This window comes from Felis catus, chromosome D2 (assembly GCF_018350175.1).
Source record: "Felis catus isolate Fca126 chromosome D2, F.catus_Fca126_mat1.0, whole genome shotgun sequence".
NCBI lineage: Eukaryota > Metazoa > Chordata > Mammalia > Carnivora > Felidae > Felis > Felis catus.
In genome coordinates this window covers 13,048,665-13,064,656 of record NC_058378.1, presented here as the reverse complement: position 1 = coordinate 13,064,656, position 15,992 = coordinate 13,048,665, and the positions used below count along the sequence as shown (strand labels likewise).

Here is a 15,992-nt window from a genome sequence, read left to right as displayed (position 1 = left end):
ACCTGATCAATAATTTATTGATTGTAGTTCCTGGGTCTAGAAAAGGTGTTATTAGGGATGGATGCAAAAAAGGAAAAGTCTTGTTTTCAGCCCTCAAAATACTGATTTAAGGAAATGAATCTATTAAACACAAATCCTTAGAAAATAATAAAACACTAAAATGTGTGAAAATAAAATTTTCAGGGATGTGTCTAAGAAGGAAGAGCTCTGAATGGACTGAAGAAAGGGGGGAACGTTTTGAAGGTGGGGCAAGGGCGACGGGCATATGGAGAAATTGACAGACGGGTATACAGCCGGACAAGGAGAGGAGGGAAGGTCCTTCGTGCTGAGCGGACAGCACGAATAGAGCAGCATGTCAGTAAGGATACATAGGATGGGCAGAGGTTACAAGAGACAAAGATGAGCCGATCTTAAAAGAGGAGGAGCTACAGACTGAGGAATTAATCAGACTCAAGTAATAACGACAGGAGAGAGGCGTTGGGCTTTAAAAATCAAGTAAATTCCAAATGGAGCTTGTAGGCAGCTCTAAAAGGCACAAGAAGGTCCCTAAACACTGTTATGAAATAATCTCTGTGAGGTACTGTTTAAAGGGCAGAAGAGTGTGCATAGTTCGCTATCTTTCTCTGTGTTGAGAAGGGGGGGATAATATATACACCGTGTCTGTGTGTACACCCTCTCTGAATGTGCCATGTTTCAGCTCTGATTTTGGACCCAGATAGACATTTCACATAATTAAAAACGAAGTTGAACAAATAAAACCCAATGGAATCCCTAAAAATAGAAAACCAATGGGAAAAAAAGAACATTACTAGTTAGGTGAAGTTGGTGGCATAATCAAATAGAGAAAATTATTTGAAGTGCTTTTACAATACCGTATTTTCATGGTACACTAAGGACAAGAGAATCATGAAGAATTCTTAATCTGCATTCACTGGGCTTGTTATTAGTGATAATGTTGGTCATCTTATTTTGAAAACGTTATATATACAGAGCAAAAAAGATAGAGCAAGTAAGTATCCTGATGGCCTCAGGAATCAAGATTATCCACATTAATAAAAGGAAATACAAATACGAAATTCAAGAAAATGTGAAAATATCAGTATGAACTCATGATTCATTTTTTTTTTCTAAAAAGATATGTATTTCCTAGCTTTGTCCTAGCTGAGAAGAAATGACAACCAAGCAGAAATGAAGGTACTTAGTCCCCAGATTTGTAATTTCTAAAACATTTTTAATGCTATTCTTTTTTTTTTTTTTGTAATTTTTTCCTTAATGTTTATTTATTTCTGAGACAGAGAGAGACAGAACATGAGCGGGGAAGGGGTAGAGAGAGAGGCAGACACAGAATCAGAAGCAGGCTCCAGGCTCTGAGCTGTCAGCACAGAGCACGACATGGGGCTCCAACTCATGAACAGTGAGATCATGACTTGAGCAGAAGCCAGATACTTAACTGACTGAGCCACCCAGAACCCCTAGATTTGTTATTTCTAAATACCATTATCTCATGAAAAGGAAACAGAGGCTTCTTGGGGAGAAGTCTGCTTCCAGATCTGGGGAGGAATGTGCAAGATGAGTCAGGACATTCTTGTGTTCCAGAAAGCAAAGAAGTTAATCGCATTGACTTGATAAAAATTGAAAAGGCTATGTTAAAAGAACACAACACTTGAATCTACAGAGGTGTTAATTTGAATATCAAATGGAATAATAACTGGAAAGGTTTGAAACTACTCATAACATGTATGAAAAATACCTGATTTCATAATGACACCTCAAAAATAAAAACAAAGACAAAAACTGGAGGTTGTTAGGGCACCAACTCATTATTCTAAAAATTAATAAACAGGGAAAAGAAACAAGCTTTTACCTGGCCCTTCCAACAGACTACATTTTGGGGTCGCCAAATAGATGATAAGAGAATATCCCTCCCTACAGAAGAATTAGTGCTAAGAGATGCTGGTGGAATGAGAAACCCTGAGAGATCACGATTTTACAACTCCTAATGGAAAAGTGGATCTTGGCAACGATCATCAGTGGCAGCTAAAACTATTAGGTTAAAGATTGAGGGTGAACTTTATAATGAATGGATCAGGCTGACAACGTCTGGAAAACCAGGGCAACTAGACATTCTCTGTCTCCTGCTATGCTGTAATGGAAAATGCAAAGTACTCTTAATAAAGTAGTCTTTTAAAAAAACAAACACAAAACCAAATATGAAATCAAGAGCAGGAATCTAGTCAAGCCTCTAAACCGGTATCCTAAAGGATACAATCAGCTAAATCCAGAATATGGGAAATTCTACGAAAATGACCCAGTTTCATTAACACATAAATGACATTTTAAAAAATGGTTGGGGAGGGTAATCACCATGGATTAAAAAGATTTAACATAGGGGCGCCTGGATGGCGCAGTCGGTTAAGTGTCCAACTTCAGCTCAGGTCACGATCTCGCGGTCCGTGAGTTCGAGCCCCGCGTCAGGCTCTGGGCTGATGGCTCAGAGCCTGGAGCCTGTTTCCGATTCTGTGTCTCCCTCTCTCTCTGCCCCTCCCCTGTTCATGCTCTGTCTCTCTCTGTCCCCAAAATAAATAAACGTTGAAAAAAAAATTAAAAAAAAAAAAAGATTTAACATACTTCAAACAAATACTTTATGTGGGCTGACCTTGTCTGGATCCATAATCCAGCAAACTATCACAAAAATTCTAAGAAAATTGGGAAAATTTAATCACTGAGTATTAGATTATTCGATTAGATTACTGTTAGAATGGATTATCGGATGTGATAAATTAAAAAAAATTTTTTTTAATGTTTTTTTATTTTGGGAGGGAGGTAGGGCCAGAGAGAGAGAGACACAGAATCTGAAGCAGGCTCCAGGCTCTGAGCTGTCAGCACCAAGCCTGAAGTGGGGCTCGAACTCACGAACCGCAAGATCATGGCCTGAGCAGAAGTTGGACACTTAACCAACTGACCCACCCAGGCGCCCCTTGAGTGTGATAAATTTTTTAAAAGTCCTTATCAATCAGAGATGTAAAGGTAAAGGTATTCACAGGTGAAATGATTTGATACCTGAAATTTATTTCAAAGCACTACGATGAAAAATTAAAGCTCGGTAATGGTCATGTGGGTCTCTGATTTCTCCCAACTTTTAGGTATGTTTGAAAGTTTCCATAATAATCTTAAAAACCAGGGGCGCCTGGGTGGCGCAGTCGGTTAAGCGTCCGACTTCAGCCAGGTCACGATCTCGCGGTCCGTGAGTTTGAGCCCCGCGTCGGGCTCTGGGCTGATGGCTCGGAGCCTGGAGCCTGTTTCCGATTCTGTGTCTCCCTCTCTCTCTGCCCCTCCCCTGTTCATGCTCTGTCTCTCTCTGTCCCAAAAATAAAAAAAAACAAAAACAAACAAACAAAAAAAACAGGTAAAATAATGTGGTCTTGAGGTGGACAGGAGGTTATTGTAAGGATCTGAGCACAAGAGGTGGAAGTTTGAATTAGGATGAAGCGGGAAGAAAATAGTTAAAGACACAACTAAATAAATGACTGGTCTTGGTGATGAAATGGATTCAAGGGAGAGGAAAAACTCAACCGTGGTTCCAAGCTGAACTTCATAAAGACACCACTGACAGAGATGATGTAACAGAAAAGGGGAACGGGGGTGGGGGAAGGAGGACTGTCAACTCCCGGGCTGTGTTTTGATGGATGGTAACTCTGTGGAGTATAAAGGCTTGAAGGAACATCACTGCGAATTCTCCACTGAAGGAGACTGTGGGCTGGATGTGCTTTTGCCTTGGGAGAGGGAAGACAATGCCCTGAGGGCATGTGAGAGAATCTTAGCATTAGAAAGAACAGGTAAAAGCACCACTTCAAAACTATAACCTTTTGGTTCTTGATATATGAGTTTCCCAGGTAGTAAAAGGGATACCTGTCTGTATGTAGCATCGATTACTGTATTTATAGGTGTACAGTTTAATACAGTAAAGCATACAGATATTAAGCGTTCATTTCCGAGTTTTGACAACTGCATACATCCATTTAACCACCACCCCAAATAAGATATAGTACATTTTTATTGCCCCAGAAAGTCTCCTAATGCCTCTTTCCAATCAACTCATTCTCCCTCCCCCTTCCTGACAGACACAACTACTGTCCTGAATTCTGTCACATTATCTTCATTTTGCCTGTTCTTGGACTTCATATGAACAGAATCACAGAAATGTGGGCTTTTTTGTATTTGGTTGTCCTCTTAGTACATACAATGTCTTTGAGCTTCATTCATAATGGTAGGTGTATCCGTAGTTGGTTTCTTCTTATTGCTGTATAAAGTCTTTTATATAAATATATCACAATTTGGTTATACATTCTCTTGTTGATTGGCAAGTTTGCGGCTTTTAGTAAAAAGGCTGACATCAATATTCTTATACAAGTCTTTTTATGGACATATGTTTTAATTTCTCTTAGGTAAATATCTAAAAATGAAATTTTAGGGTCACAGGTTAAATGTATGTTTAATTTTATAAGAAACTGCTGAACAGCTCTTTAAAATGGTTGTACCATTTAAACTCTCCATCCAGCACTCTTTAAGTGTTAGAATTTATAGACTGAAATTCTTTTAAGTATGTCAATTTTGATCATTCCAAATGATCAACACATTTTTAAAAATTTTAACTTACTGCAAGTATTTTTGGAAATATACCATATATACTATTGTTTGAGCTACTCCACTTAGATGTTTCATGGATAATTTAATGCTTTTAAAAAGAGAACACAAAGAAAACATTTGAAGATTTAGTAACAAACCACAAAGCATCTTTTAAGAGCTTAGATACAGAATTTCTTAATTTAAGCACTGGAATAAGGAATGGGAAAGAAACAGGGAGGTCAGTCTAAGTTTGGCATAGAGTAGCTGAAGAAAGATCTCAGGTGATACTTGTTTGGTAAGAAAACCATATTTAGGCATGAAAATAGTTTAATGTCAGTTCTTGTTTTGAACAATTTTATATTTCACTACTATGGTTTTTTTTAATATTTATTTATTTTTTGAGAGACAGAGAGAGAGAGAGAGAGAGAGAGAGAGAGAGAGAGAGAGAGAGAAAGACAGACAGACAGAACATGAGCAGGGGAGGGGAAGAGAGAGGGAGACACAGAATCCTAAGCAGGCTCCAGGCTCTGGGCTGTCAGCACAGAGCCCAACACGGGTCACAGCCCACGAGATCATGACCTGAGCAGAAGTCGGATGCTCAACCGACTGAGCCACCCAGGCGCCCCTATTTCACCGCTAGTTTTTACTTACGAAGTACTGAGATAACTTACTTGCAGGGATGGACTAAGACAGTCTCGCAGTATTTCCTGATGATTTGGTTCACGAACTATTTCGAAAATTTGCTTTCTCTCTTGAGAAGAGTGGGCTGGTGACACAATATGGACCAGGAGTCGGCCAAGCTGCATTCTGAAGGTTTCCTTACAAGACCATAAGATTTTAGTCCACTGCTGCTTGGAACCACTGGTTCTACCTGAACCCTTCAAGCAAAACAAGAATGCATTAGGATCAGACTTCCTAAGCAATAATATACTGACCTCTCAGAGCCCTAAAGAAGATCATGGGACACGTTTTTTTGTAGATTTTTTTTAGTAGTCAAAATTAGAATGACACATACATCCCTACAAACGGGTGGTTATACTAACATTTATAACAGCAGTGCTCAAAACAGCCAAGAGGTGGAAACAATCCAAAAGCCCACCGATGGATGAATGGATAAACAAAATGTAATACAGACATAGAATGAATATTATTAAGCCTTAAAAAGGAATGAAATTCTGACACATGCTTCAACATGAGCTTGAAAATACCACGCTAAATGAAATAGCCACACACAAAAGGACAAATATTGTCTGAAATATTGTAACTTATATGAGGTGTCTAGAAAGTTAAATTCATAGAAACAGAAAGTTTAACAGTTGTTATCAGGGGCTGGGGGAGGGGTTATGAGGAGCTGTTGTTTAATGGGTACAGAGCAGTTTGGGATAATAAAAAAGTTTCGGAGATGGACAGTGGTAATAATTGCACAACAATGTGAATGCACTTACCACTAATGAATTGTACCTTTAAGAATGGTTAAAATAGGAAACTGTATATCACTTGTATTTTTTTTAAAAAGAGAGAGATAGATTAAGAAGCTAAAGTCATTTAAATTACCTAGGGCTTAGAAGTTAAAAAAAAAAAAAAAAGAACCATCAAAAGAACAATAGATTGACTGATTTTACAATATGAAAGAGAAAGATTCATTATAAAGAATATTAAAATACTGAGTAAAACGGTCGCAAACTGACAGCTACATATAAACTGACCATCAATATGACCATCAATGTTCCTTGACAAATAACCAGACAAGCTGCTTCAACTGTGGCCCATTGGAGGCTAACCTGATCCTGATCAAATCTCCTCTATCTGGTTTAAAACTGGAATCAGGGGGCGCCTGGGTGGCTCAGTCGGTTGAGCGTCCGACTTCAGTTCGGGTCATGATCTCACAGCCTGTGAGTTCGAGCCCCGCGTCGGGCCCTGTGCTGACAGCTCAGAGCCTGGAGCCTGTTTCAGATTCTGTGTCTCCCTCTCTCTCTGACCCTCCCCCGTTCATGCTCTGTCCCTCTCTGTCTCAAAAATAAACGCTAAAAAAAAAAAAAAAAAAAAACTGGAATCAGTACATTTCAGAATTTATTCTGAGTTTTGGAGCTGGCTCTCCAATTACTCCCAGTCCTGAGGGCCCCGGGTAAATCATTTGGCTCTAAATAAAACCTGCAGACACCCTTATCTAGTTTAGATTTAGAGACTGGCAGAATCATGATTTATGTGTTCCGCTAGAATAAGATTGGCTTTCGGTATCTCTCAAGTGTACAGACTGATTTTTCCCCTGGGGTCGAGCGTATGTAGCCCACAGAAACCTAAGCGTGTCAGTGATGAATGGAGCCTGATACTTGTTAGCATCCTCTATACAATTGTGAAGGTGTCAGATATGTGTAAGCCAAGACATAACCTTCCTAGTAATTCATAATAATAATAATAATAATTCAAGAGTAAGCAGACACATAAAACACCTACTCCTTTTGTGTAAATGAACACGTCCCATGCAATTAATTTACTTACAATAGATATTTTGAATCCTTCTACCAGATATGTGAATATCTCCTTCTGAAATGGATTGAAAATGGAAGGCTGTTCCTGATGAACATTTTCTTCAGAAATTTCAGTCTGGGAAACTGAAGTCTTGCTTTGAGTCACATTTTCTGGAGTACTCAAAATGTCAATAATGTCTGGATTAAACTCTTTGAATTAAAGGAAAAATAAAAAATTAGATAACTAGCCATTACAAACGGTAAAAATATTCTATGGAATCACCAATTCCATTGTCACTATATAAATGTGCAGCGAGTGTATTAGACGTAGAAGATACAATATTCTAGAGAAAGTAAATTCATCAAAAACAATGTAGAAATTTAAACCTACGTAAGTCATACAATTCTGAACTAAATATTTACTTTACTAATGAAGATGATTTAAACTGTGAAATTATTAAAGCTCCGAGGTTCTTGTAGAAACCAAACATAATGACCACGTGATATTTACATTAGTTGGATGTGCAGAGCCATTTCAGTGCATGTGCTGTACCATTAAATCTGAGCATGTGATAAAAATGGTACAATTTCAGAGTTTAGCCTGGGATCCGGTTGCCCCAAGTACAAATTAGAAAAGTTACGAAGAAGAGCCTTATTTGTATTATGCTTTTCTAGTGATGAACAATTACTGTGTTCTTCTTCCTGTTTTCTTGGGGTTACTTGAACATTTTTTTTGAATTCCATTTTGACGTATCGATAGTGCTTTTGAGGGTATCTCTCTGCATGGCTTTTTAGTGGTTACTGTAGGTATTCTGTTTTATAAATAAATACATAAATCAGTAGCCCCTAGAGAAACATGCAAATTGAAACCACAATGTGGTATCACTAGACATCTATCAGAATTAAAAATTGTGACAATTCCAAATACTGGTTAAGGGTGTGAAGAAAAATGCATCACTCATACATTGCCGGTGGGAATGTAAAATTTGACAGTCATTCTGAAACATTTAGCAGCTTCTTAACAAAAACACAGCACACAACTTCCCTTATTGCAGGAGAACGGAGACTTACACTCACACAAGAACCTGCATGTAACTGTTTCTAGCAGCTGGCTTTATTTGTGGTAACTAAAAACTGGAAAGCAGCCCTGATGGTCTTTCAAAAGGTGAATGGCTAGGCAAACTCCAGTATGTCTGTACTGTGGAAAACTACTCAGCAAAACAAAGAAGCAACAAACTGCTGATACGTGCAGAAGCCGGGACGACTCTCCAGAGAATCACCCTAAGTGAAAATAGCCAGTCCTAAAAGGCCACATACTGGATGATTCTATTTATGTAAAATTCTTGAAATGATAAAAAATAAATGGAGAAGAGATTAGAGGTTGCCAGGGACTAAGGAAGGGGTAGAGGTGGGAGCAAAGTGGGTGTGGCTATTAAAAAAGCGACAGGGGTGCTGGGTGGCTCAGTAGGTTAAGCATCGAATTCTTGGTTTCTGCTCAGGTCATGATCTTGCGGTTCTTGCTCTTCTCATGGGTTTCAGCTCCACATCGGGCTCTGTGCTAGCAGCACAGAGCCTGCTTGAGATTCTCTCTCTCTCTCTCTCTCTTCTCTCTCTCTCTCTGCCCCTCCCCTGCTCATGCTCTCCCTCCCTCCCTCTCAAAATAAATAAATAAACTTCAAAAAACCCCCACAAACAAAAGGCAACAGAAGCACTCGCATGTGACAGAAATGTTCACCTTCTTGACTGTATCAATGTCTATATCCTGGTCATGACCCTCAACTCTAATTTGGCAGAACCCACTGGGGGAACTGGATAAACTGGGGGAACTGGATAAATATGGGATCTCTCTGCAATATTTTTAATAATGGTATGTGAATCTACCATTATCTCAAAGAAAAGTTACGAAAATATATTGGAGGTGCTGTCCTGTTTTAAACTCATTGGTCACTCTAGGCCTGCATTTAACACATTAAGAAGCAGACTTTTATTCAAGACTATTAGTTCCAAATAAATTCTTTAAAAAATTTTTGTTTAAAGTTTATTTATTTTTGAGAGAGAGAGAGAGAGAGAGAGAGAGACAGATAGACACTGAGCACGAGTAGGGGAGGGGCAGAGAGGGAGACACCCAATCCAAAACAGGCTCCAGGCTCTGAGCTGTCAGCACAGAGCCTGATGCAGGTCTTGAACCCATGAACTGCAAGATCATGACCTGAGCTGAAGTCGGATGCTTAACCGACCGAGCCACCCAGGCACTCTGCAAATGCATTCTGTTAATAGTGTAAATGTTACGAATGAAAAAATGAATGCTGTTGAGAATTTTAAGACCTCATCAGTTTCCTCTTAAATTATTTCCCTTTTAAGTGCATATGTGAGCAAGCACATATTCGTCCTCTAGTCCCACCTTGATAAATAATCCTGTTAACCGCTAAAATGGTGAGCCTCTGTAGTCTCTGAGCAAGCTCTGTCTCAGATGCCTGCACGGGGTTCTCCTGGCTCATTCTCCGTTGCATCATCACATGCAGTTCATCGCTTGCCACTGAGCGCATTTTCATCAGGAGAGAGTCAGTCTGAGCAAGGGGAAATTTTCGAGCACCTTCAAGTATATAAATTAAAAACATCAAATGCCAGAGTTAACAGGGATCAAGGAAATTATTTTTGCTGCAACGTTTTGATTAGTGGACCATGAAATAAATCTTCACTAATACAAAGGAAAGAGCATGATTCAGAGAAAGTGACGTTTCTCCCTCGTTAAAGAAATGCAACAGTACTTCTGATTTCAAAGTCCAAATCAGAATATTGAAGCTAGGGACATAGCTTAGTGGGATGGACATCGTTTGGCAAAGTTTGAGTTTTCTGAAAAACACAGAAGAGTTAGAAGGGTATATGTAGTTAGTTCAGAATGTTCCGACAAAACAGTTTTAAATACTGTTGCACTTCCTTGTGTTCCAAAATAATCAATAGGTTTTTAAAGCACATCGTGTTTCAGTAAGAACATTACTATTTCCAGATAATTCCCATTGTTGAATTTTATAAAGTAGTTTTGAAAAGCATATATAAGTGAGATAGTGGAAAGCAGTCCAATGAAAGTGAAGAGATCGGAAAGGTGAGTGTAATTCCAGTGCTTTGCTATTGAAATGATTTGGTGCGTGTGCATCATTTGGAATTCAATCCTACAAAAGCGTTCCCTGAGCAATATCTCCTCCGATTGAGCAGTTAGGAATGTCATTCCTGCATCATCACTGCACCTGCTCCGAAAGGTACCACACAGGTAGTGGATCCAGGAGGATATGGGGAGAACGAATCTTGATTTAATGGACTGAAGGAGAAAGGCATCGGAAGTTGACCATAGGAACCAAAATGACGTCTTGGTCGGTGAGGAATAATGGAACCCTTCATTGGAATTGAACCTTTGTTTTAAATGATAAAAACATGTATCAATTTCCATAAATAGCTTCCATACACATTACTTACATATGACTAAATTATGATAGGTTTTAACGACTCCTCCTGTAAGATATTTAAATATTTTAATAGCACTTTAGATTGTCCAGTATCTCAGGTACTCAGTATTTATCAGTTAATACATGTTGGTGGGTGGGGTTGCGTTTGAGACAAAAACAAAGCAAATAAAAAATATTCATATCCAGGATATATTCAAGAATAATACTGTCAGACTACGTCTTCAGTTTAAGTAGATTCTTCCTGATGTCTACATCTCTGGCAGCTTTCATGCTGTCTAAGCAGCAGATAATCCTAATTCAGAGGCAGAGCAATATACTGAGTAAGAAAATGTGAGGTCTTCACAACTACACACTTGAAAAAGAGGGAGGGCATTTCAGCACCGAGCTGGGGTAGCCTCAGATATACTTCTTTCAAAGCCTCAGTTCCCTCATATGTTAAGATGTAGATTAGAAAGTAAAATAGAGCTCATCTCAAAGGTAGGTATTTGTCACTATCTGATATTTTATTAAATGTATTTGTTTACAGGTTTATTGACCATTTTCTACAGTAAAATGTAAGTTCCATGAAAGCAGATAAAATAATACCTGACATGTGGATGGTGCCCAATAAATATTTGATGGTTGAATGAATGGATAAAGAAGGTTGTTCTATGGATTAAATAGTAAATAAAATAACGGATGTAAAACACAATGCCGATCTCATACAAAGCATCAAAAGTTGTTAATGGTTGGTATTGTTACTGATGGCTGAAATATAAAGGAAATTCATTTGTATGTGGATCATAATAACACAATATATGTATTTATATTTATTTCTGACAGTTTATATGTATGTATAGCACTTTAAATAATACCCTAATGCTTATTTCTACCTTCACGAAATAAGGTGATGCGTGAAGTTTCTCATAGTGATAAGCAGACAAGTGGGAAAAAAACATATAAAAGAACGTACATTGCTACGCTGTTTATAATAGCAAAAACAAGTAAAAAGTAAAGTAAAGGGGTCAAGGGATTAAACAGTAAAGTAACACAAAGTTGTTTAATGAACACAAAGTTATTTAAACACAAAGTTGTTTAATAAAAAGTAAAGGGATCAAAGGGATTACTGTAAGACAAGTAAAAAAAAGAGAAACTTTGGTTTATTGATAAAGATTAGGAAACAATTGATGGCAAATCAATACAATAGATTATTATGTGTTCATTAAACATAAAGAGTATTTTTATTATATGGGAAGATGTCTATAAACACATTAATTAGAAACAGAAGGTAGAGTCCGATACCATTTAGTGACATCTCTCTCTCTCATCTATACCAAAAAAAGATACAAAGGCTAAGGAATTTGAGATCTGTTAACTGGGTAGTTGGAACCATTGAGGCTGTTGAGCAAGATAATGGCACTCGAGCCAGGCTGTAAAAAGATTAATCTGGCAATCAAAGAGTATCTAAGAGTATGAGAACTTAAAATCTACATATGACGAAATGCTGCAGAAGAAGCTTCGGTCCCATGCCGTGGATATCCTGGCGCTGACAGTCTGAGGAGACCTGTCGATGACCAGAGCAGGGGGTGTGTGGCCAGAACAAGCTGCAGCTGCAGGCTGTCCCCGCGAGCCCTGCTGGAGGTGGGGGGGTGGCCGTGGGGCTGGGGTGTCACATGTCTCAGCAGTGTGCAGTCTATTTAGGAAAAATCCATCTCCCCAAAACATTGACCACTAATGAGAACAGCTTGCTTCAAATCTTGGAAGGAACAGCTTATTATATCTCAATGATGGACACGACGGCAGTATAAATCCTTCTTAGTAACTTAGCATCATGAGCGGATAGACCTAAATGGGCTGTTAGGTCTCCAAGGCACTGCTGCTCCAAGGCACAGGAGCTCTGGTATCTTGCAGCTTTTGCACCTACGGCGTACAAAGCCGATACCCTTTTGACTGAGAATGAAGAAATAAAACACAGCCTTTCCCAAAAATCTGTGTAGAACAGTGCGGAAGGAATTACAAAGCAACAGCATAACACATATAAAGTGGTATTTCTCAACTGGATTCAGAGACAGGATTTAAATAAGAGCCGTAGTCAAACCAGGAAGAATCGGTGGGAGAAACCCACAAGAGATGGTCCTAGAAACACGACAGGGCTGGAACGAGTAGATGTGCTGTAGGACACGGAGGGAGGAGTGTGGGTGCTCCTGTTCCAGCAGGAACTTACTCCAGTGCCTCTATAAAATGCAGGAACTGGTCTGGTGCACTTTTAAGGTCTTTTTTTTTTTTTTAATCAAGCTCGAACTCTGTAGGGCTCTACAAACCTCATGCGGCTTACAGCAACTGCATTTACTCAGATACAGTGACAAATTTAAGCTCAGGATAAGAGACCAGAGGAGTCAGGAAAAAAAGGAGAGTAAGGTTTAAAGAAAGGACTAAAAGTCCGTCATGCACTTCAACAGGACTCCCACAAACAAAAAATAAACAAGGACAGGCTTGGAGTTCCGCAGGGCTCTGAGGCTCAAGGTGATAAAAATTCTGGTATCAAAAGAGAGAGACGACAGACTGTTAGAGAAATCACACAACAAAGAGAAAACAGCAAGAGCGCTGCTGTGGCAGCCCTGGCGTGAGCAGATCAAAAACGAAACCACAGATCTAGGTACAAAAGCGCAGAAGAAATGGACATGGCAATGAGAAATGTCGGCAGGAAAGAAACGGCTCCTGTGACTCACGATACTGGCAACAGGGCATTTTCCTGTATCAAAGGGGGGTGAATTCCATCTAAGCAGTCACTGACTATCTAAGGAACCCTGCAACGGAAAGGTGGTTCGAAAGCCATCTTCCGGCATGCGGTCAGCTGAGCGTGACTGCTAGACTTGGTGAAAGGCAGAATGCTACCTAGACAAGAGAGGAGGTCAGTTCAAGAGGAGAGGCTGAGTTCAGATGTCACATTAAAGAAGGATGTACAGGGGCGCCTGGGTGGCTCGGTCGGTTAAGCGTCCGACTTCGGCTCAGGTCATGATCTCACAGTTCGTGAGTTCGAGCCCCGCGTCGGGCTCTGTGCTAACAGCTCGGAGCCTGGAGCCTGTTTCAGATTCTGTGTCTCCTTCTCTCTCTGCCCCTCCCCTGTTCATGCTCTGTCTCTGTCTCAAAAATAAATAAACGTAAAAAAAAAAATAAATAAAAAATAAAGAAGGATGTACAGGGGCAATAAAGTTGTGTGGCTGTCTTAGAAGTTTTATTTACATAGCTTATATTTAACATAATCTAAACATACTACTGCAAAAAAATGTATATTTAATAGCTTTTCTCTACAAATGAGTTTTTCACATGGTTGTAAAATTTCGCATAGCACTGAACAAAACAAAGTTGTTTAATACAGGTAGAAGAAAGATTTGGATTTAATTAAAAAATTTTTTTAATGTTTACTTTTGAGAGAGAGAGAGAGAGAGGAAGAGAGAGAGACACAGAATCCGAAGCAGTATCCAGGCTCTGAGCTGTCAGCACAGAGCCTGACGTGGGGCTCAAACCCACAAACTGTGAGATTATGACCTGCACCAAAGTCAGACACTCAACCTACTGAGCCACCCAGGCTCCCCTGATTTCGATTTAATTTAAAGGCCCTTAAGATTGTAAGGGTGATTAAACTTCAAACAAATTACCAACTACTCTGGGGATACACGTGTGCATTTGTGTGTGTATATACATGCTGTATATCTGTATCCATCCATATATATGTATGTGTATACGTGCATGTGTGTATAGATCCTATGTGTGCGTGGGGAGGTGTTTATACTGTCTTTCCGGATTGTGTGCATAAATGTCACAGAAGATTTTGCGGGAAAAATACGGAAGGCTAACGATATTGACACTTGCCGATATGTGCTAAATCACAGCAAGTCCTGATGTCACATGCACTCTACCCACACCTGAGCCACCGTCTTCTCCCGTCTGGACCGCTGCAGTAGCCTCCTACCGGGACCCCCACATTTCTTGCTCTCCGCTAACCCACTCTCTACACACAAGCCAGAGCGGTCTTTACAAAATGGAAACCTGCTTATGTTAGAACTCGCCCTTAGGATAAGATCGTTAACGCGGCCTATATGATTATCTATGCACTGGCCCGTGCCATCCTATACAGCCCCATCTGGCATCGCTCTCCTAAATCTCTCCAGAGTATTCCACTCTGGCTAAATGACTTTATTTCAATTCCCTGAAGCTTAGCCTTTTCCTGCTGTGCAACATTCCTTCTGCCTGGAAAACTCTCTGACTCTCTACCTTGGTAGCTCCTTTCTCTCACCCTTTACATCTACACTGAAATCTCACTTCCTCAGATACTTCCCTAACTCCTGATGTAAACCACGTTGCCTATTAGAGTCTCTACTCTGATCCTCTACATTTCTCTACTATTTTGTAATCTCTACAAGTGCAGAATCTGTGTCTGCTTCTAATCATCACTGTATCTTCAACATTTACACAGTGCTTGGCACACAGTAGTTGCTCAAAAGATAACTGAACAAGAACAGCACTGAAAGAAATCAGTAGAATGGTTTTTCCAGGGAGGAAACCTTTCTCAAATTTTGTAGTTTAACTTTTTAAACTAAAAGATATTTTAAAAGTGTGAATGGCATCAGAGTACAGGAAAGTCATGCCACCCTCAATTACAGCTTATTATTAATAATTATTAACATATTATTTCAGTACTCACCAGCGATGCTCTTCCGCGGTTGAAATATTGCATGATGAGGAGGAGAGGGTAACCGGAATGTATCTGCTAGGTTTTCAGAGTCATGATTTGCTGTGGTCCTTATAAATTCCATAGCAGCTTGGAGGACTCTAAACTGCAGTGCAACAGCCATACCTGAAAACAGAAGACACTAGAATGTTTTCAAGCTATGTGGATGTTAATTTTTTACACTGAGTTGCTTTTTATTTTCATGCAACATCTAAACTGCCAGTAATGTTTTATTAGACATAGATTTTAAAATTTTGATCAATATGGGTTCCTGATAGTAGTAAACATTTTTAAACTACCTTTAAAACAAATTTTAAAGCAAATTTCCAAATGGTCACTATAAAAAAAAATTCAATGGAAAAAAACTAGCTCACAAATTTATTTCCTCTTACATCGTTGTCTTAAAGAACAGGCTTTTAAATATATAAGGCAAAATTGAACCAGAAATTGTCACATTTCATACTCATTTAATATTTGCCATTAAAGAAAACTAAAGAGGATTTTTATTCAACATAAACCTTTTAGTTCTACTTGGTAAAAAAAAAAATCAGAAACTTTTTTTAATGATGTATTGCCAGCTACTGATCATATGAACGTATCGTTTGTTTAATTTTTGCCACCTAAAAGACTTCTTTTTAAAGCTGATGGATATTATCACAAAATGAAGGATGAACCTTCAGTAAAATAGCTTCCACAAGAAAGAGATTTGGTTCAAATGACATTTTT

At 39.1% G+C, this 15,992-nt stretch overlaps 1 protein-coding gene across 11 annotated transcripts in view; it reads right to left on the bottom strand.

Moving 5' to 3' along the window:
* LYST (lysosomal trafficking regulator) overlaps positions 1-15,992 on the bottom strand; it is a 200,313-nt gene that overhangs the window by 65,069 nt on the left and 119,252 nt on the right. For 8 of the 11 annotated variants that reach the window (XM_045039833.1, XM_045039839.1, XM_045039831.1 and 5 more), the window contains 5 exons: positions 15,240-15,392; positions 10,340-10,501; positions 9,496-9,687; positions 7,126-7,304; positions 5,298-5,504 (listed from right to left, as the gene is read on the bottom strand). In XM_045039833.1, coding sequence (XP_044895768.1) covers positions 5,298-5,504; positions 7,126-7,304; positions 9,496-9,687; positions 10,340-10,501; positions 15,240-15,392 — 893 coding nt within the window. 11 annotated transcript variants of the gene reach the window in all.